At 41.4% G+C, this 23,008-nt stretch overlaps 1 protein-coding gene across 2 annotated transcripts; it reads left to right on the forward strand.

The window, feature by feature from the left end:
- The first annotated feature begins 3,814 nt into the window (after positions 1-3,814).
- Positions 3,815-11,277, forward strand: znf217 (zinc finger protein 217). 2 transcript variants are annotated; one of them, XM_049754978.2, is made up of 5 exons: positions 3,815-4,142; positions 6,938-8,286; positions 8,475-8,582; positions 9,027-10,331; positions 10,421-11,277. In XM_049754978.2, exons 2-5 carry the CDS (start codon positions 6,978-6,980, stop codon positions 10,531-10,533), a joined length of 2,835 nt encoding a protein of 944 aa, XP_049610935.1. In that variant the 5' UTR covers positions 3,815-4,142; positions 6,938-6,977; the 3' UTR covers positions 10,534-11,277. The 2 variants fall into 2 exon arrangements, with proteins under 2 accessions (XP_049610935.1, XP_049610936.1); XM_049754979.2 differs by lacking the exon at positions 3,815-4,142 and adding an exon at positions 4,158-4,685.
- The last annotated feature ends 11,731 nt before the right edge of the window (positions 11,278-23,008 follow it).

Genomic DNA, 23,008 nt, shown 5'->3' on the forward strand with positions numbered 1-23,008 from the left:
ACATTCATGTGTTCATGTGTTTGGTGAACTTGAGGGGAAGTGTGATGCATCAATCACTTTCTGTAAATTCATAGTCATAGTTGGATTTCGTTTGGATTGCTGACTGACAGCTGCAAGAAAACAGGAACTCTCTGTACAATAGACAAACCGGATGTACAAGAAAATTGCAGGGGGCTTTAAAGGTGCTGGTTCCTGGTATAAAGAAATATACGTAAATAATATAAAATAATAAATAGTATGAATAGTGAGTAGTTAAATATCCCTAGCTGCGTTCAAGGGTAAAAACTAGTACAAGATTTTGGATCCAGTGCAAGGTTTGTTTCACCTGTTTGAGAATTTGGTCACATCATTATTCCTGTCACATAATCGTATAATAAATATAATCTCATTTATATGTGATGTAAGACGTATGAACCGAGGCCCCATACATAGTTGGCTAAAAGAAAAGCCTCGACTCGTCTTTAAACATTTATGATGTCATCGCCCATGATTAACGGGCCTGGTGTGACATCTTTGGAAGGATGTGTTTTAGAGCGGCATCCTCCGAGCGGGAGGCGTTCAACCTCCATTAAGTGGTGAGTCACAGCCCTTGCAGCCATAACTCACACCGCTCTTTTGTTATCAAGGAGACTTTGCTTGCGTTACTTTGCGTAATAGGTGGATCATTTTCAATTTTGCATCAGTGTAATTGCAGAGGCAATGACGGAAAAGTGAAGACATCGCCCGGGTCGTTTGACACACGCCCAGCTTTATGATGAAACAAGTGGGAGGGAGCTGGACTTGAACTACTTAGGAAGTGGTCACAAAACAATAGTGATGCATCATGTGACCTGAGATTCTTTGAAGTTTCTAGACCCCCAAAAAGCATCTGACTGAGATTTTAGCATCCACCCATCTTATGGAGATCTGGAACAACAACTTTGCGTTCTGACAATCATGAATGAACAGCAACAGGTTCAAAACAGCGGGCGGAATTTTGGGGGGCATTGTCATGGAGATGATCTTCTAATGTGACAACAAAAGGCAATCAAAGTTGTTATCAGTGAAACCTTTTGAATGCTTAGAAATGATCCTGGAGTCTGATTTAAAGTAACACTATACACTGTTGAGCTTAATTTCCAAGAAGATTCTTGAGGAATGTAGAGAACTAAAATACAGCAGATCATATTCTTACTTAAAGCAATTTAACTTTTTTTTTCTAACAAAGTCAGAATGAGTTGATACATTAGACATGGAGCTAAATCTCACAAAACAACATATCCAATTATAAACAGAATAAAACATTTTATCTGATTTTTTGAATTATTTGAATTAGTATTATAATTAAAACCAAATTATGTGCTGTGAATGACCGTGACCTCGCCTCTTGCAAAAGTCAGCTGGGAACGACTCTGCCAAAATAAGGACAAGTACTGTAGACAATGGCTGGATAAGAACTATAATTAGAATTGATCCAATTAATTTATCTTCTTATTGACTGAAGGCGGCTGTACTAAAAGCATTTACATGATGCAAAATAATACGATCGTAACACTCATCACTGAAGGCAACAAATAGAGAGAAAACAAAGGAGATAATTAATTCCTCAAAGAAAGTGCAGCTTGGATGTCATGAGGGAGTAAAGGTCTCTTTGCATATTTTTTCATTTGTATTATTTCAGTAAAGGGAGTTTTTTTTTGCTACTTTCATTCTTACTGGTTGGATGTGTGACAGTTTGTGATTTATTGTTTGATTGATGACATTCTTTCTTCCATTTGTTATGCAGGATGATATAAATGTCAAACCCAGTTTAAACCATCTAACTGCATATTTACGTGTTTATATTTTATCAGGTTCAAATCTCATTCATCGTTTTGCATCTGCAATTCTCAAAGGAGGTGCTTGGTATCTAGAGGTCCGTTCTGAATTCAAGAAAGCATTCTAAATACAAAGCAGTTTGAAATTTCAGATTTTGATGGACGTATTTGAAAGCCTTTGAGGAAGCCCACCAATTCTCCTCAGGAGTCCAAAAAGTTAGGTTGGAGAATGTCTCCAGTGTTTGGTACCCCAACAGCTGGTTTTATGTAGAATACAATGGAGTCTACAAGGGTGTGTATGGAGCTCTCATACGATCACTCACTTTTTGAGTGGCCATTATGAAAGAAGGGGGGTTGGGGGTCATGAAACTTGGAGAACAAAGAGGTCAGCTGCTCCTGACAAGTCAGGACAAAAAACACATGACCCTTTGCATACATTGATTTCTTATTACCATGAATGCTAACTTTGTTGTTGCTGTATTTAACTGGAAGTAATTTTTTTATGCACTTGTTAGAAAGTCAAAGACAAAAACAACCACTCAAATAAACGTAAACAATGAGTCTGTATCAATTTGTACTACTGAATGCTAGTTAGATAAAGGTCATTAAAACAATATTTGTTTTCCATAAACATATGTCAAGTGTGTGAGAAAGACCAGGAACTAATAGACAGAGTTGTTATTGTGTAACAGAATTTGTGAGATATTTAAAATAACATCAAATAAACATATATAACATATACATGACAAGAGGACAACTTATGGTCAAATGTTCCACCTGGCAGCACATTTATTTTTTCAAATAGTGGATAAAGTTCAATACTGTACACCAAAAGCCATTGATGTTTCTTCCTTGAGTCACATTAAGATTGGTTTGTATTATTCTTATTCTTATTCTTGCTTGACCCATTTGGTGAATATTACTGTACATTATTAAAGCGAAGTGCTTTTCCTTTGTGTGCCTGGTGCTCACTGAGCCAATATATAGCTTTTGCATTGCAGCACATTATATCTATATATTTCGGCAAGACATGTTGAGTAAACTACAAACCTACTTTTCATCCAGTGAAATGAAAATGGTCGCCAACAAAACATCTACTAATGTACTTTGGGCTCACACATGCTCTTTGTTATACTGTTCCTCAGCTGGGCGAGCTTTCACAAAATGCTCGTCTTTTTCTTCATCCTGGCTGTGTTCAGCTGAATATACTCATTGATTGTACCATTGTATGTATGTGGCTTTTAAACCAGCTATCAATGCCTACTGTCTGTCTGGCTGCTTTGAGGGGTGGAGGAGGGGCTGCTTCTTTCACATTGCTCCTTCTTTACTGTGTACAGTATCTCATGAAAAAAAAATGCTTCAGATTTTATTCCCACGACAAAGCTGTAATGCTTCATTCAAACCTTCCACATGTTATATTCACCATTATCATCAGGTTAACTGATTTGACATTATTGAAGCTCGATGTGAAATAGAAGGAAGCTGACTCACTCACTCAACCTGCTTCTGCAAAAACTCCTCCTCATGTAACTGTGAAAAAGTTGGAGGTTGCCCTTCCCCCACCCCCACATGGTGCCTTAAGAAGAAGAAAAAAAGAAGAGGAAGAGGATCAAGCAGCAGCGCTTTAAAATGTAGTTTACACCAACTTGAATGAAAAGTTTAAGAAAAGTTGTCAACACACACTTTGTGACAATGCATTTAAACATGTCGTTTATGATTTCTGCAAATACGCCAAAGTTGACTGTATGGAGCAGCGATGGGTGTGTGTGTGTGTGTGTGTGTATTTGAGCAGATACAAATCAAACGTGATTAGTTGCTCGTTCGCAGCTGATGAATATTGTGTCGTCGACATGGCAACGAGCACTGTGACTCAATTGTAAGTTTATGAAACAAATCATAATAAATTGCACGATCCAAAGTTCTTGCAGTTATCTGTTTTACTTTCATCTCAGCTGTTCGTTGCAACCACGTGACATGAGTCTTCTTCAGAGGGAGGACGCGCGTGCGCGTGAGGTTAGGTTAGGTTAGGAAAGGAGGAGGAGGAAGGGAAGGAGGGGGGAGTGTCGTGCACGCGCCTCATCTTCTCCCCAACGGCTGACTAAAATGATTGAACAATTTGTTGGGGGCGGAAAGGTGAGCCGAGCAAGACAGAGGGCATCAAAGTAAACTTTGAAAAGATCACCCCTCGACAAAGGTTAAAAAAAACTCAACAAAAACTAAAGAAGTCGGTGCTATTAAACCGGAAACGGGAGAGGAGAGTGCTTCGGTTATTGTTTCTTCCTTCTTAAAAAAGACAACTTGTTAAGTCGTTGTTTGGAGCCTGAACGCACCACAGATACGCCCAAAGTAAGTAAACGTACTGCAAAAAAGTTTGTCTTTTGTAATGTATGTGAGATGCATTGGATTCAGGAAACATTACAGCGTGTTGCACACCAGAGGTAGATAATAGAAACGTAATAGGACGTTTCTTAACAAACGTTTATTCTCGGGACTCGAATACCGAATAAAACGTAACAATGAAGACATCTAGGGCAGTTTTCCATTGAAGAAGATGCCTATAAAGTGAAGTGCGCACACTAAAGTGTGTGTGTGTGTGTGTGAGTGAGTGTGTGTGTGTGTGTGTGTGTGTGTGTGTGTGTGAGAGTGTGAGTGTGTGTGAGAGTGAGTGAGACAGTTGCAGCGTTGTTCACCTTGGACGTGCAATAAGAATAAGGAACAATACGAATTTGTTCGCTCTTGCTTTTTTTTGGGGGGGGGGGATTATTGTGAATCGCATGATGTGAATGAATACGGTAATGTGAATTATGTGCGCTTGTCTAACCTCGTGGACCTTTTCAACGGGTTTGGCTTCAAATTGGTGACGTCATACCTTAATTGAAACATCACTGGGTAAGTGACACTGGGTAAATTTTGAGGAACCATCCAAGACTCTGCATTACTTTGTAAGTTTCTACATGACCCCCGCCCAGCAGTCATCAGAAGTGGCTCATATTCAATATCTCCACTTAGGTCGAAAAAGTACAGATGTTTGTCTACAAAAAAGACTGGTAAAAGTATTTCTGGTTCAACGCTTGTTCTTAAGATAAACAAGAACGTACACTGTGAAATGTAATCAAGCACAAAAATAAAACTGAATCTTTACTGTTCTATAAACAATGCGAATTCTGATAACTTTGAATAAGAAAAAAAAAACATGCACTTACAAGATTTCCCTTTTATGAACCTACATACATAAAGCCAATGATAACAACAAAATACACGGACACCCTGTCCTTTCATTTGCTAACTCCTGAAGATTTGGGTCAATCAATCAAACCAACCATCAATCAATCAAGCTCTCCAGGACAGTCAATTGCCATTGAAATGCAAAAAAAGTAACAACACTTTTTTGAAAAAGGAGTCGTAAATACTGATCAGTTTTCAAATGTTGAGAGTAAATGTACAAAGCCGAAAGAAAAAGAAATGCAATACTCAAGTAAAGTTTGCATACCTGAAAAATCTGCATTGATTACGACAGTAACTTATGTATGCTTTGTTGCTTCCTACTACTGGCGGTCATTTTTAATCACTAAATCAATCAAACACAGCTCGCAGGCTCAGGTATAACAATACAGAACTGATTCTGCTACATTTTGTAGAGGTTTGTTGCCATGGCCCAAACAAGAAGCCTGCCATTTAAGTTCCACACTCCAGAATTGTAGTGAACTTGAACGTAGTCTGCGGACTAGCAGGAATTAAAAATGCGGTTGTGCATTTTTATTTATTTATTTATTTATTTAATTTAATTTTCCATGACCCTTGTGAGGATAAGCGGTTCAGATTATATTTTTTATTTATGGAAAGGGGCTCAACTAGTATGTTCTACACCCACAGCTTCTGATCAACTATCTAATTTGATTGGTTTGGACCACATTAGAACATAAAAACAAAGCGGAATCCCCTGTTTTGTGAAATGTTAGTTTGCAAAAGCTGTGCACTAATGGGTGATAATTTCACTCATTTGAGTGGGCATGGCAAATTAATAGAATTATAATTCTAGAATTAGTTTAGGTTAGATGACATCACTGGAATTGGCATTCTGTTTACAAAACAACAAAATAAAACAAATAAAATAAAGTGAGCTCCTATTAACACCAGTATAAGTATGGCTTGTAAACTATTTCAAATACACATGGTGTATATGCAAAAACAAACAAAAGCCTTATATATATATGTGTACTGAATATTTTATCAATGAAGTGTACTAATAACAAATTCACCTATAGTAATTAAACATGTTTACATACATCTTGTATATATTTACACTATATTTTTGAACCGATTCACACAAATGATGCTAACCACCTTAAATAAAAAGAAGAAAAGAAACTTAATAAAGGATGAACTGTACTGTATGATGACACTAGTGTCTTGGTGCTATGAAAAAATGAGCCTGTTAACTTCCTCAAACTTTATGGTCAAATTCTTTTCCCTCTTATGCTCTTCTCTTCACTCTGTTAAAGCTGCCACAAAGAAGCCACAAAAGCAAAGAAAAAGTGCAAAAGATTCCAAGTTTAGTGTGAGTTTTAGTTTCTTCAAGAAATTCTGGTCACAAGTCAATGATAACTGCAGAAGTTCCACTGTAAATTAAAAAAAAAAAAAAAGTGTGATGCGCACGCACACACACATACAAAAGCATGTGTGAGAATAACACATTTCATTGTGATGCGTTACAGTAAGTATTGTGTTTACAATGCTTACACTATAACTGGCTGGTCCAGTTACTCCACCTTTGGGTAAGACTGGCACATTAAAGTCAAATTACGATCAACAAGTGGAGGAATTGAGCAAATCGATATTATGCGCTTTCATCCAAGCCTGACCATTGCTTTTAATGTGTTTGTTTAGTTAAATGTAAACCTTAGTCTGGTTTTAGTCATATTGGTTAAAAAAAAATCTCAAGCATCATTTTTTCTCATTAGCATAAATAACGCATACCAAATTTCAAATCCATGTTATCCAAGTGGCCTCAAATTGGACACAATCAGTTTTATCTGAACTCGATTGCTATAAAGCTACATTTCCTGTTTCACGACATTGCGTGGTAATTATTCTTCATCTTTGAGCTAAGCCTCAGGAGACTCTGTTCTTTATGCTTGCAGATTCCCAGCCATCTTTAATGCATTGTTGCTCCATCCCACAATGCCAACTCAGTCTCTGCTGCCGTTTGTGGAGAGCCCGGAGGGACTCACCCAAGACAGCTTGACTAGCAACAGCGCCAGCATCCCGGGATCTGGCTCAAGCATGACTCCTCACGTCACCTACCTCTCAAAGACCGTGGCACAATGCGGAGCGAATGATTCGCCATCTTGCATGTTCTGCGACAAGACGTTCACTCATCAAGATGAGGTGGGGCAACACGTTCTCACCCAGCACCCCACCACATTCTTTGAGCCGGCCGTGCTCAGAATTGAAGCGGAATTTCGGATCCCGGGGCAGAGACCCCGGACCAAACCAGGTAGCCTGGCGCCGGACAAAGAGGAAGTCCACACCTGTATCGTGTGTGGCCTGGTGTCGCAGGATGCCAGCGAGCTGGAGACCCACCTGAGGAAGCACAAGGACTATTTCACCTATTGCTGTAACGTGTGTGGACGGCGGTTCAGAGAGCCCTGGTTCCTCAAAAACCACATGAAGATGCACGGGAAGTCAGGGACCAAGAGCAAGGCCCTGCAAGACCAGGAGGGCCCTGTCACTGTCAACGGCGTGGTTCAAGAGCCTGTGTCAGCGCCTGTGGTCACCGCCTACAAAATGTGCATGGTTTGCGGGTTTTTCTTTCCAGACCACAGCAGCTTGGTAGAACATAGTAAAGTACACAACCGAGACGTGGGGCCTGCCAAAGATGAACAACACTCTGACGGCAGTGGGACTGAACCTCTGACCCAACAGAGTTTTTTTCACAGCCTCAATCTCAAGCCTCGTTCCGCAGGCAAGACTTTGCAACCCGAAAGAACGTCAAAATGGATTCCTCAGCTGGATCCCTATAACACATTTCAGGCCTGGCAATTGGCCACAAGAGGTAAGATTGCAGTTGGTCCTATTGCAACGAAAGAGATGGGCCCGGAGGCCAGCACAGACAATGAGGACTGCAGCTCTGATAAGGAACAGATGAACGCTTCCGGGTCTGATGGAGACAAAACTACCAAAGTGGTTCTAGGCAGAGAGCTCAGATCGCAGCAGCAGCAGCAGCAGCAGGCCGTGGCAGCGAACCAAGAACCGCGACTACCACCGCAGAGATCCCTGATGCAAAAGAACAAAGAGACTAAGAGGCCCACCACTTGTGAGGAATGCCAGCGAAGCTTCAAGACCTACCACCAGTTAGTACTTCACTCCAGGGTACACAAGCGTGAGGGAGGCGGAGGGGAGAGCCCCACCTTGCCCACTGACGGAACGTGGGCCAGAGCAGGTTCAGCAGCCTACGTCGAGGGTGGGACTGAGGAAGGCTTTGACGCAGGTATTCATCCATCTTTTTCATTTTAGTTGATCACACCTTCATTTAAAGACCAGAACAACTGTAAAAATATTGCTGCCTTATCTCGGCCGCATTTCTCCCATGTACCTTGGCCTTTATGTTTCTGTCTATTTGGAGATCTGAGGTCTTTGAGCACTGTTGATTTCTGTTCCTGTGTTGTTTTGTTTAAGGCGAGGATGGCCTCTACCAATCGAAAGAGCGATCGACACACTGCAGCTACTGTGGCAAATCATTTCGCTCAAGCTATTACCTAACAGTGCACCTCAGAACTCACACAGGTACATTCAGCCCACTTGAATTGTTACAATTGAAATGTGAAATGTTTTCTCGTAGGAAATCACCTGTTTCGTGGACAAAATTTCGCCATCAATAAACCGTAAACATTTTGAGTACTTATAACATTTTTAACAATCAAACAAGTATGAAATTATAAGTCAAGAACTTTTGCTGGTAAGATATTAAAACCAAACATTTTTTCAACCTAAAGTTTGATATTGAGTAAGGGACGCTGAAGTAAAAATGGACTTTTTTTTCTTCTTATTTGACTTACTATCTGCTACAGGGATGTAGGTACCACTTTAAATGGAAATAACTTCAATTTCTGGTTTCGATCTTAAAGGGGAAGTCAACTACAATTATAAGAAAAGGCGCTGTAAAATCTTTCTGTACATTTATAGAAGTGCTCCGTTCATACTTGTTACCTTCCCTTCCTTTTGTGTCAGGTGAAAAACCCTACAGGTGCATTTACTGTGACTATGCTGCCGCCCAGAGGACATCGCTGAAATATCACCTGGAACGACGCCACAAGGACAAACCTTATGTAGAGATCCCAAGCAAACCCGTTATTCCTGTGCCTTCACCAAGTGAGAGGAAAGCAAGTTCAGCAGTGAAAAGATCCAAACTTTGGTTTCCTGAGGCCAAGGGAGAACCGCTGGATAAATTGCAAAGCCTTGTCGGCGAGCTCCACAACGTGGCTGTGCAGAACGAGCATGAAAAAGTAATTGCTGATGCAGCTTCCAACGGAACTGAGAACGTGACCATAAAGTGCCCTGTAGCTGTTAATCTGAAGGTGGAAAAGGAGGAGATAAAAGACGACAAGTGTGAGGCCCCATTAAATCTGTCCTTAAAAGTGTCTCTTTCCGTCCCCGCCAGCAGACAACCCAGAAATGCATTAATTCCTTCTGTGTGTTCATTCTGCACGTATAAAACCATCTACCCGGAGGTTCTGATTATGCACAAAAGGCTGACTCACAAAGATAAATGTGGTGGTGCAAGAAAGAATACTTTGGGCAAGCAGAAGCGATTCACAGGCTGCCCACCTGCGCTCCAAGGAAAAGACGTCACCCCGCTCGCTATGATTGACAGGCGCCATCCTCGCCGAACCAAGTCCCCACCCCCAGCCTCTCCACCGACAAAACCAAAACCCAAAGAAACGACGCCTCCCAAGCTGATCCGTGCACCTCCTTATGCCGGTGGTCCGCACCAGAGAAAGCGCTTCGGGCACAACCGGGCGTCGCAGTCCGACCGGGAGTCTGCTCGCTTAACCGAGCAGGCGAGGAAATCCAGCCCGGCGGGCGCGTACCACTCCGAGCAACCAAACACCTTCACCAAAGTGGCGGCCGCCGAGAGGAGTTTCCCTGAGAGAAGTGCGGCCATGTGGCAGTCTGATGCCGCTCACCTGTTCCTGCCCAGCCAATTCGGGAACCTGCCCCAGATTGGTGAGCCGCCCAGCAAGAGATTAAAGCAAGTGAAACCTGAAGGGGGTGCGGACGTGGGTTTCAAACGACCACCACCGGGTAATGGACGAACCAATCTGCGTGTCCAAGGGAGTGTTGTTTATACTTTGCCGCAAGGCCCGCGTGCACCTGCGGACATCTTGGCTCCAATCAAGAGCGCGGCCTTCGGAGAAGGTTTGGATGCCGACTGGAACAACCTCCTGCGTGCCTGCGCTCCCAACACCCTGGCATCTCTTTACCGCGGCATCCTGGGGAATCCAAGTCACATGGAGCTGGCTCATCCAAGAGCAGGTACGTTGTTTAGCTGCTCTGGGGTGGGCTAACGGGAATTGGGTTTTGGTCACATGTTGTGGATCTAACATGGCAGATGTCTTCCTCAGGAGGCAGGAGTGTGCTGTTCCAGCACTTCCCCACTGTACCCATCCTGCCCAGGAGAGAGCCCCCAGCACCCATCTCAAATCAACACCATGGGACCTCCGATAAGACAACATAAAAGGTCAACGCACGCTAAAGGACTTATGCAATCTTTCTGCACATCTGACACAATTGGGTCCTTTTGAGAATGTGAAATCATAATCATTTGCTGCTACCTTATTTTCAGGACTGTTGGATGTTTTTTTGTTGTTTTTTAGGGCTGAAAAAAAATGTGTACCAGAAGATTCCTTTTTGAGCCACACTAATGTTGATCAGAGTTTACCACATAACATTTGTGCATCTTTTTAGCACATAAAAATAATATCCGGAGAGCCTTTGATGTACGAAATATCGTTGCTGCTATATGTTCATCAGCAAAGCCCGTCTCCTCAAGCACTGACCAGTGTGTTCCTTTTGTCAAACGTTTGATTGGAGTAGAATTACATAGTACATCAAGCGCCCCCCTAGTGGTCAGCACAGTTTGGGTGGTACTGTTCGTCAAATGGTCCTCAGATTTGGTGGTTATTAATAGTGCTGTACGTTGTTGTTCCATGGCACATTTTCAGTTTTTCAAGTCTTGCACATTTTTGAAAGTATTTAATTTCATATATTATTTGTTTATCCTGCCTTGATATCTTCAACTACATCAGAATCAATATGTCAATGTGAATAAAATATCTCAGGCAAGTCAGATTTACAATCTGATCTGCCACCATAATTGAGATTAAGTTATTTTGTTTTTTCTTTCACAACTTGCGTAATTAAATGAAATATATTGTTTGAGATTTGTATAACATGTTTGAATAAAAATATGAGAGGCAAAGAGTTAGTCAGTTATTGCTGCGTTATTGGTTATAGTGACCATACAGTTAGGACTACCATTGACACAACCACATATAATAACTTCTTAAAATCAAAATACAGGCTCTTTTTTAAACTTATGTCTCTTATCTTTATCTACGTATCTGCATGTTTAATCATAATGAAACATTTTTTTGATAACGTGATGAAATCCTCCCTATATACAATACAGTACAATGAGTGCATCACCTGCACAGACTTGACAATTAGGTTTGTTGTATTTTATTGAACTCAACAGTGGCCGTAAAAATCTGCCGCTAGAGGGCAATATTTACTAAGTACAGTTCTGTATAAAATTCCATGGGCCTGCAGGCCAACACCGTGAAGAACCACGATGTCCAGTTTTTTTTTTTTTTTTTTTCAATAGATAATTGATTTTATTTTGTTTACAATAATACAAATTGATTGTCCCTATGACAAAGACGTCTCTGTCGTAGTCCCTCCTAAAGAGTTAAGTCATCCAATGTTGATCATTTGGCTTAAAACGATACCTGTCAGACTGTCAGACGTTTCCCCATGACGTCACACTTTTGGTACGACCAGTGCAGTCACGTCAGGGTGATTGACAATACAAGCAAAATGGCTTGAATGATGATTTCAGCTGCATGCGACCGTACTTTGACTGAGCGAAAGGTCTACTATCGAAAAAACGTTGCATGGCACAAAATGTTGCATGACAAAAAAGGCTGGCCGTAATTTACATTTAAGAAGATACTGTAAACCAGGGGTGGAACTACGTGGTGGCTAGACTTGGCCAGCATCACCTCTGGATGAATCTTTTGTAAACTGATTTTACTGGCATTTCCGCATGGATGCAGTATAGATACCTTGATAGTCCGTCACAACACAATTACATTAATTGCAGATTTTAAGAATGCATTTACAATCGATTTGCAGTCAAATACAATAAAGTTTAGAGTTGTGAATTACCACAAATATTTTTGTCATTGTGCTTTTTAGATATGATTTGAACAAATGAGACATCGATCCGTATGGAAAATGGCGTTGGCTGTCATTACAATTGATCATTGTAATTGACTATTAGCTAGAAAATCAAATCAAATTGAAGTAAACTACAAGATAATTGCAATTTTTAATCAAACAGGGTAGCAAGTCAGCCATTATGTTTTGCTAAATTCCTCAAATGTAACTCAAGCACTCACTTGTAAGAAATCCGCTTCTATAGATCTGATGGTGGTGGTTTGGTTACCTTAAAAAAGGGTAACTCCTGGTCTATATTAGGCAGTCTTGGCGTGCGGACAGAAAATTTGAAAATGTATCGGCAATATATAGCCCCGTTCCTTTTTGTTGTTGTTGTTTGGGGGGGTTGCGGAAGGTAGGTATTTTTGATTGACATGTGTCTGGTGACATTTTGCTGCCCATTCAAATTTTGGCAGGGTTAGGGGTAGCCTGACCCTTGTTAACACAAGGTACATATTCCACCATTGTTTCAGCTAGCTCTTGAAGCCCACGTAAAAAGTGTGCCTTCAATTGCGAATGATTGACATCTTGTCAATCGCACTTTGGGTCTCGTTTTTCTAATGTATTATAGTTTATAGTTTTTTAACAAAACATGGTGCAAACTTCATTCTTAATTAAAATATAAGTAATGTATTGTATATCAGAGCCCCCCCCCAAAAAAAAACAAGCACTGCTGAACAGAACAACAGATTCCATCAAGGCTGAGCATCGTGTAAACAACAAAAGGCTGTGGACAATTTCAGCACAGTGAATACTTTCAAGTTTGGGCTTTTTTTTTTTTTCTTGACCCCCACCCCCTTCCTCTCCTTTGAGTAGACCACATCTGTTTGCTGTCTGCTCCCCTGGGCCAGCACTGTGTAATCTATTGCATTAGCTCACATTAGTGCATATTGCCCATGGGCCTCGGTAATCACGAACGCAAAATGAGCATTTCACTTAGCATCACCCTCATATTCCCCCGCACTGCGCAAACACGCGGGGCTCGTCGCAAGTCGACAAAAGCTTATGACATCCGTCCGCCGACTCTCCGTCTCTGAGTCCGCCAGGGTATGTTTTATTTAGTTATTTGTATTTTAAATGATTGATTCTACTATAAGCAGCCAAAGATATTTTGAATTTCGCCCTGGGTTTATTTGCAGAAGTACTAGAACATCAGGAAACAACAGATTGTGCCATGCCAGATCTTTACCTCCATCTTAAGACCCGACACAAAGACAGCATGACAGGCCCTCCTTTCACAATCATCATAATCATAAACCTTAATTAGTGTATTTCTGCAAATAGTGGCTGTTTAGTTACTGAACTGCAGATGGGAAAGAAGCCTTTATTTCTACTAACATGTTTGAAATACCGCTATATTACAAATTATATCGCAAGGAGACAAAATAAAATGTCAGTTTCAATAGCATCACATAGTGGTCACGTCAAAGTCAACTGGAACATTCAAAGAAATCAATTCCCCTATTGTGCCTTGGTGAGTGCTGCTGTTTTGGCTAGCAGCAGAGTTCAAATGAGCTCAGCAGTTGAACTATTTTGTCTTTGTGAGTGGATAATAGTGTCAATAAACTCAAATAATTGCACATTTCCTGACAGAAAAACAGGCATCAATTTGAGGGAGAGCACATTTATCTTAAGTGGATGGAGCAAGTATGTAATTAGGGCATAGCATCAATTTGATGACCACACTTTTAAGAAACAGTAACTCATCAAGTGTGATGGCATATAGCAGCCGTCTGCGTTTCCAGAGCGAAAACAATTTCATCACGAGGGAATGTAGCACCTGAGGTCCTTCTCAAGTCACTTTGGTCACTTTTGAGTTTGGACCCATCGGAGTGCACCGTTCCACAGACAAATGGCTTGTCATGCTGGCGTTAGTAGTACCCCCTTGTGCGAGGTCTCAGCTGAGGTACGTACACGTTTTGAAGGCCAGGGAAATGTTCTGTCTTCTTCCTCTCAACTCTTGTGATCGTCAAAGCGCCGCTTTCATCACTCCTAATTGTTGCCTCCAGATTGTCAACTTGCATGAATTAGCAATTGGGCCAAGAAAAGCCAGTTGAGTCGATTGTTGCACATCCTGTCAGTATATCGAGGCGGAATCTGGGCTCCGGCTGTGATAGCTCATCATCGTCAGCCGGCGCTCCTCTGAGGAAGAGGAGCGATGTAGTGGTTCCCACAAAACAGCCCCTGGCCTCAGGAAAGGGATTTGGGTGTCTGGAGACAACAGAGGCCATATGGAGCGAGCTGAGATAGCAGGGCACACGTACAGAATAATGGATGATGTGTCATGTTTCATGATGCCCAGAAGCCATCAGGAGATTCGGTTTGGGGAATTCAAAAGACTCATATACAGCAAGTGACTGTTGGACCATTAAGCTTTTGGGCCGCTTATTTTTGTTGTCAGAGTGCTGATCTTATAGCCTGGCACAATGTTGCATGACTTTATATTCTTTTGGAAGTGATTTAGTGTTGCGCTTCTAAAATACAATTGTAATTTAGCACCAAAATCGACACAAGTAGATGAGTTAATATAGATTTTGCAGCATTTAGCTTAAGCACTCAGAGAGGAACATTGACACAACAGCGAGTGGTACTACGTTTCAGTCTTGAGATTTTTTTCAGCATCGCAGATGTTGTGGGGAGGGGGGTCAAATTACAGTTTATCCATTGAACGTCCTTGTTAGCATTTTTAGTACACCTGTGATCCTCGGAAAGATCATCATTATTATCACCGTCATCATCATCACCACCTGAGGTCACTCACCCATATTAAAGCATTAGATGTGCTCTGCACAAATACAATAAATGTGTTTTCGGCATCCAGGCTTACAATCATTTATCCCCAACTGACCATATTTATATTGTAGCCTTTATGCTTGTTGAAGGATTGAACACAATCCACACTTTTGACTTCTGAATCGACGTTACGGGTTCTATCAACTGAGCCCATGAAAGTCTTCTGTTTGTGTCTAATATCATGCGAGGTGTTCCACTACCCCCAATGCGTTCCATCTACCTGCATGTGGAATACGCCCAGCAGCTCACCTCCGTTTCCCGCCCGGTGTCGGAACTACACTTAAGTGCTGTTTCCGATACCCATGAGTAAGCCCCATAAAAGCCGACCGACCCGCTGCCGCCTCAGCAGCGTTATTGTTTCTCTCGGATGATTGATTGATGGATGAGGGTTGACACTTCAATGAAGCCATTTCCACCGGCATCTCTATCTGATGATGTGCAGCGTATATTTTCTATCCACGCCTCATTGCTTGCCTGTGTCATTCCCGGAACTTCATTTACACCACATTCCCTGAAGGACCTTTTTTAGCCCCATCTCCCTTTTACTCTCCCTGGCTGCTCTTTTTTATCTCCACCTTTTTTCCATGCCATAAAGTAATGCTATTTCTCATCGACTCCGGAGAGGCCTGGGATAATTTTGTCAGGGAATGATAAAACCAAAGGCATGGTGGGGTTATTTACAAGAGTCTAAAGGCTTCCAGTTGAGATGCCAAGTGAGGAGGAAGGCGGCGGGACAATGATGTACACTTTACATGTTCTCACATTCTCGCACAATCGTTCACTCCTTATCTGCGGCAGCCAAATAGCACCGTTGCGTATTCTAGCGAGATGTGGTCCAAAGGCGGAGAACACGTTTGGCGTGATAGTTCAATGACAGCGTGATTGAGGTGCCTTTTCGCTCATATGGGGAGCAGATGGTAAGCGGGCGTCAATGCGGCAGGCAGGCTTTCTGGGATGACAGCCATGTGATTCCCCCTAAGGTGACATCGGAGCCTCCTTTAGAAGCAACTGTCGTTTTTCCTGACGTGCTGCGCTTTACGGTTTGTACTGGGACGCTCAAACAAAAACATTTCTATCCACAAATGATGATGATGACCAATTTCATCTTCCAAGCTACAGCTCGGGCAAATCTTTTTTTTACATCTTGCTGCCGTAAGAGTTTACAACTGGCTTGTGATTGCAATATGGCGTGCCGCATTATCAAATGTTCATTATGTGTTTATATGCCTATTACAGATGCTGTTGGAATGAGTTATTGATTTTAAAAGAACTCCACAGCCATCCTTAAAAATGGCTCTTACAGCAACTTCCAAAGCACTATCGATGAGAGCGGCTCGATGTAAACAAACCTTATGAAGCTGCATAACAGATAGTTAATATGTTTTATCTACTGTGAAGATGAGACAACGGAAAGCAAGAGTTGTGCACGCCGTGCATTTACTGTGCACGAGTGTGAAGTTGATCAGGAAATATGATTGGCTGAGACACGTGAGGACCAACTCTCACAGCCCCCCCCCTCGCATCCCTAATGGTTTCCACTCCGTTTCTTTTATGGTCGCTCAATAGGTGGGGGAATAGTGTCCCGCCACAGTGTTTGTACATTAAGCAAGGTCTCCCTGTCCACAACTAGGAGGAGAAATGATTGGACCAGTGGGTGATATCGCTCATGCCTACATCGGTGTGTCACCAATAAACCACCTCTGGGAGGAGTGTTGCTCTTGCTCAAGGGCGATTGACTTTTGTACTGATGATGGTTAGGGAGGGAAGGTACAATCCGTTACTTCAGCCACACAAAGCAAGTTTGAAAATTCCAGTCTGACACTGAGTCATAAGCATCGCATATACCATTTCATTACACTAGCCTAAAGTGAAACATTGTAGAGCCACCACATGCCTGCAAAAGTCAAACACGTATTCAAATATGTTCTCACTGCTTGAATCCTCCACTTAAATCCCTCGCTCAAAGCCATTATCCGATTGCCGAACATTTACATTTGATGGTGTGTTCCACCTCATGCTGCAAAAAGCAAAAAAGTAAATGAGCTTCTACAAGTGGAACAAGCAAGTTACACATCCATTCCCAGAGAAAGCAATAGCTACTGTCTGCTAATTCATTGTGACACTGAATACTACACGGCAAGAAACAAGTAAGCTGAAATTGGGTTATTTTTCCTACCTGCCAGTAATCCACTTGATAAACACTATACATGTAGATTTCAAGGGAGCGGAGCAATCAGATTACCCTCAGCCGAAGTGGGATTTTCCGTCTAAATTGGCTGTTGTTCCTTGGGTCCCTCATTCCATCAGGATGAATGAGGGAAAACACACGATTTGACTTTGCACCAGATAAAGCGCCTGAGGCTCCTGAGCGAGTGAAGACTGAGAACAGCAAACGCGTGGAAAAGTTACAAAAGGTTTGATGTTTCATGTAGTGTCTCGGAGGACTCTTAATTTAGAGGCACAGCTTTCGATGCATTCCACCTGCCGGAGATGTAAGCGCAAGTAGGCGGAAAAACAAACTTTTCAATGTTTCTTTATTGAATAACAAAGACTAACAGTAGGCGAGTGAAGGCGGAGATTAATTCCTTTCCCGAAGCCGACTGGGGCTAATGAGATTCTGGTTCCTTGGTTTAACGGGACCAGTTTATGAGCACTCGGGAGGAAAAGCACTGAGCTGAACGCTAGCGTCAGCATTCTCGCACCCTGATATGCCTCGGGACAGCTGCAAAAGAGGATGTAGCAAACGTCGCCTAGCCATAGCAGGCACTCTGGGTTCGATCCTCAGCTCTGCCTGCAAACAAGGCCCAGAACTAGCGTAGCTGCTTTATGGCGAACCGCCAGGTTTACAACTTTGCAATCGTGGAATGTATCTTTTAAATGAACTTTTTGCACGGTGACTTGATTGTCAGTCTTCTGATGGTAAATAGCCGTTTGGGTGATTTTGCACAAAGTCAAGTGTGTCAGTTTCCCATTAGACAGGCATTTTTTTTCCCTTCAACTTTGATTTATTTGGGTACTTCATACATTTGATAAATAACGGCAAAGACACTTGTACCTTAATTGAATCCCATTTTTTATTTTTTATTTTATGTTATGGCAGTTAGGTTATATGTGTAAACGTATCCCATGCTGAAACAGCCATTCTTGAAGTCTTGTTTTCAAAACGTTATTGGTACTAAGTTAAAATTTTAGGCCATAATAGTAAAGACATTCAAGAAATAAATACACTAATTTATTAGCAATCCAATGTACCGTATTTTCCGCACTATAAGGCGCACCTAAAAACCTCCAATTTTCTCAAAAGCTGACAGTGGGCTTTATAATCCGGTGCACTTTATGTATATGAACCAATTCGTGGATGAGGAATAATTTATTAAAGTAAGATTTACGTGTTTATTTTGTGTGTTATGTGATATTAACGTTTGAGCAACGTTGAGTTAATATATTGTTATTGTTTTCATTATTTCGAGTGTTACTATGTTGTGATTGCATTAACGTTTGAGCAACGTTGAGTTATTTATTTTATGTGCTTTATAATCCGGTGCGCCTTATATAAGGACAAAGTTTTAAAATGGGTCATTCATTGAAGGTGCGCCTTATAATCTGGTGCGCCTTATAGTGCAGAAAATACGGTACATATATTTTGAACACGATTGCTTTTCTTGGAAAAAATCATAAACCGTGATGATGACTTTAATTCTGCCACAGCCTTGTTTTTAAAACTTATTGGCAGAGCAAATGGTGGTAAAGACACAAACAGCTTCATACGTAGTAACCATGTGATTTGCCCAATTTACAAGCTTTGCCCTTCAAACTGTGCAGATACAAATCGGTCTGTACATGACTCTAACTACTCATTACCCTTTGCAATATTTTCTTTATACATTCATAATAATGGGTGACATTATTTCACAAATTCATACGTACTTTAGAAATACATCGACGGTATTTCTGTCATTTTCCATTAATGAAACAAAATTCTGCCATCCGCACCTTTTATCTAGATGAAGATGTAATTGTTCTTAATGGCCATGCATTTACAGATTTATATTTTTATGTGTGATTGACTGTTTAACATTGAGTGTGAAAAAGTGAATTAAAACAACAAAGCTAGAGGTGGACTTTTGTAAAGTACTATAAATAAGATCAAACGCACAATGTCCTGTTGGAGACACACCGTCCAAGCATTGTTCATGTTTGCTGCAGCCATGAAAGCCAAACACGCATGTTCCACTGATTTATGTCCTCAAAGCAGCATCCATTGCATTGCAAGTAAGCGAGCTCGCCTCTGCTGTTTTCCTATTTTCTAACATGGCACGCAAACCCCCCGGGGAGCCAGTTGGAATCAGATGAGCCAGGTGCAGCCGTAATATCCTCCCAGTACCCAAACATTTCCTTTAAAAGTAACTGGCAAACCGGGACCTATAAATTAGGGCCCAACGCCGCTCAAGATGTCTGGCTTCCAATAAGACTGTACCCAGAGCAATAAACTTTGACATTGCCGTTTGAAAAATGCCTGCCCTTTTTCATTGTCAAGTGTTACAAATTGATGAAATGAGTTCATCGATGTTCCCCGGTCATTATCCCTCCAGTGGCACTTTGTTTTACAGACAGTGGGAAAAGGGAGCGTGCAGATTAGAGGCCCGGGCACAGTTTATCAAACAAAATCTAATATCATCCATAAGAGAGGGAATCTGGAAATCAATACTTCATTACTAAATTGTTAGTGGGGGATGAAGAGTGATTGTGCGAGTTCAGAGATGTGTCTCGTCGGCGGGGGCATCGGAAGTTCAATGTCACCGGAGAAGTGATAAGTAAAGGCACTGATGGGAAGAAACATTTCTATAATGGTAGGGTGCGGGAGGAGGCCGGTGGCCCGAGCACAGAACACACAATAGACACCGCTTAGCCATTGATTGGTCCACCAATAAAGATAGAACGGCTTCAAGAGGCAGTGGGGGGAAAAAAAGTCCGAGTGAGCATCGCTGAACCTTGATCGTACCCTTGTCCTGTCACCTGTTTTTGTGCATTGCATCAAGTCTTGGAAAATGAGAACAATCAATCATTTCCTCTTTTAAAAGGCAGCTACTGATGACGATGGCGATGGCCGGTTTGTCTTTGGGACGACTTTGTCTTCATGTACAGTCTCTTGAAAATGACGGTTTTAGAAAATCAGCTGGGTAATTAAAAAAAAAAAAAAAAGGCTTTTAATTTACCCAAATTGGAAACATCTTAACTTTTAAATTTTATTTTGATCACAGTTAGTGGGATTTTGCAAAAAATATTTTATTTCATTTTATCATTGAATTTATTATTTTAAAAATACTTAACATTATTTAATTTAACTACAATTATTACAACATTTTATACGGTGGTGCTTTGAGGTGCTCGTGACATAACAAACAAAAAACTCTTATCACCACAGTACCAAGTACCACCATGGAAAATACTGTTTTAATTACCACCATAATGACCAATATTAAAAACATTAAAATAGCCACTGTTATATGACACAAAGTTTAATCAAAATTGTTAATTATAGAAAAAAATATTTGAAAAATAATTATTCATTTAAAATTCATTGGACATACTAAAAATGGTACCAAAATAAAAGATCGAAAGGTCTAAACTATTAAATGCAAATCTACTTAATAGTTAAATACAACTGGACTGTACTTGACAAATGTACTCTACTGGATGACAATAAAACGTTTAAACCATTATAATATGCGTGTCCATTTAATTCACAACCTTTGACCACAAATGCAAACAAAACATCTTTGTTGTTTTGTGGCAGCATGTCTTAAAAATGCGGACACTCTTGTTTGAACATTCCGCAAGTTATTTCGTGGTCTGTATGAAACCGGCTTCCTTCCGCCGCTGGAGACGAAAATTCTTTATCTCGTGCTTTTGACATGGGTGAAGCGAAGCTGACAGGCCAGTAACGGGGGCCGCTTGCTAATGGTTTTTGAGCAGCTCCCGACTGAGCCCTAAATGTCTGTGATATCCATAAACAACTCCATACTGTCCAATTAGGCGGACAGAGATGTACTGGGCTGTCAGGCAGATTTGCATGGCTAAGCACCTGAGATGCAGAGGATGATGTAGGGGGGGGTGCCAGAGGGGGAGGGTTCACCGGCCGGGGAGGTACAATGGATGACTTTCATTACAACATTACCGTCTTATGTACACACTCGTCCAATTACCGGCTGGATTAATTGATCGCTCTACCTTATTTTCCCAGCCCTTTGTGATAGTCTCTTTCTTCGTGTCCGGCTTCTTCATGAAATAGTCCAAGGAGACATTTTGAGAAGGAAGGTTTCGTTTGTTAGACTAAGGCATCACGGGCCACCACTGTGAGGACGGCCATTTGCAGCGTGGCATGCGTTGGGAATAATTAGAATTTATGTGCGCTCGTCAATCCCGCCTTCATGGTCTCGGCCGTCGTCTTCAGACCAATGTGTTGGTCTGGACGGGGGGTGTGGTTGGGGGGCTCACCGGCGCATGACTCATCCCAGAGCGCGCTTGATCTGAATGAATTATGCCTTTTAGATTCATTATGGCACCTTATTTCTCCTCTATGTCCTCCCCCCTTGTCTGCTCAGCTTGCAGCAATGAAACGTACAAGACAGGCTACATATTTTATAGTACGCACACTGTCACGCACACACAACCTGGAAGCCAGCACTTGTGCTTACGGTGCAAAGCACAAAATTACAGACTTTTTTGGTGAAAAGCACACCTCTAAAGTTGCGCAAAAAGAAGAAATAGAGACAAAATCAAGAATTCAGGTAACACTAGTAGTTAACTCAACTCGTGCAGTGATTTGTCTTTTTGGGGGAAGGATCCATTTATTTGGGTAAAAAACGGCCAGATGGTGGGCGAAATCCACCGGAAGTATCTACCAACCACCAAAAGTAAGAATAATAACAAGAAGAAGAAGATGGCTTCATGATGGCCTCTAGAACCATCCTAACATTTCAATTATGTCCTGTGGGAGAAAATGATTCCAAATTCAAACAAGCTGGAGGTCAATGTCTACTGCCGTGTCCTTATTTAGCCCGGGCCTGGTCCGGTGGCCCACTGGAAGACTCACAATAAGGCATCATGAAAGCATGCACTTTAATTTGACAAAAATTTAATTGATCTCACGCTGTTTGGTGTACGCGACTATGACAAGTGCTAATGGGATCGTTTAAGATGATTTAAAACACAAACGACTCCTGACTTTGCGCTCATTAATTACTGCTAATTATACAAAACAGCTACAGCATTGGCGCGGGGAAGCGCGTTTGGCTGTCTCCGAGTCGTGAACATCAGGTTTGAACGAGAGGATGCGCACGTTTCCCTCCTGGATGACTGACTTGATGTGTGGGATGGGAAGAGCAGCAGCCCGCTGGCGGAATGTGACCGCTTTATGATGGCAATTGTTCTTCATTTTCAGTTTTCAAAATGACACAAAAGATGTTTTGCTTCCATTAGTTACAGTTGTTTGTTAGACTGTTAATACGATGGGCAGGTAGTTCCTCATGGCAATTATTAGTATATCTACGACTTTATAATCCTCACAAAACTTTGAAGTCTTGGTGATGTTTGGGCTGATTGCTACACTATTTATTTATTTATTTATTTATTTATTTATTTATTTATTTATTTATTTAATTAATTAGCACAGCTGAGTTTTTTTTCTGTTATCTGGTTTCAATGCAAACATATTTACTTTCAGAATAATTACATAATTGGAAAAAAAAAGTAAGACATTTCTCAAGTCTCACAAAAATTTTTTATGCATCCAATACCACAAAGGTGTCAAACTCATTCTTGTTGCGGGCCGCACCGTAGTCATAGCGTCCTTCAGAGGGCCGTTATGACTATCATCTTCTTGCAGTATATCTACACAACAAACTGCTAACTAGTTT

The sequence above is a fragment of the Syngnathus scovelli genome, chromosome 2, assembly GCF_024217435.2.
Source record: "Syngnathus scovelli strain Florida chromosome 2, RoL_Ssco_1.2, whole genome shotgun sequence".
Classification (NCBI taxonomy): Eukaryota; Metazoa; Chordata; class Actinopteri; order Syngnathiformes; family Syngnathidae; genus Syngnathus; species Syngnathus scovelli.

Bases quoted from the DNA above. Each gene is read 5' to 3' on its own strand.
- znf217 (XM_049754978.2), top strand. From the start codon at position 6,978: ATGCCAACTCAGTCTCTGCTGCCGTTTGTGGAGAGCCCGGAGGGACTC. The intron at 8,287-8,474 runs GTATTCATCCAT...GTTTTGTTTAAG, and splicing joins TGAGGAAGGCTTTGACGCAG to GCGAGGATGGCCTCTACCAA. The intron at 8,583-9,026 runs GTACATTCAGCC...CTTTTGTGTCAG, and splicing joins GCACCTCAGAACTCACACAG to GTGAAAAACCCTACAGGTGC.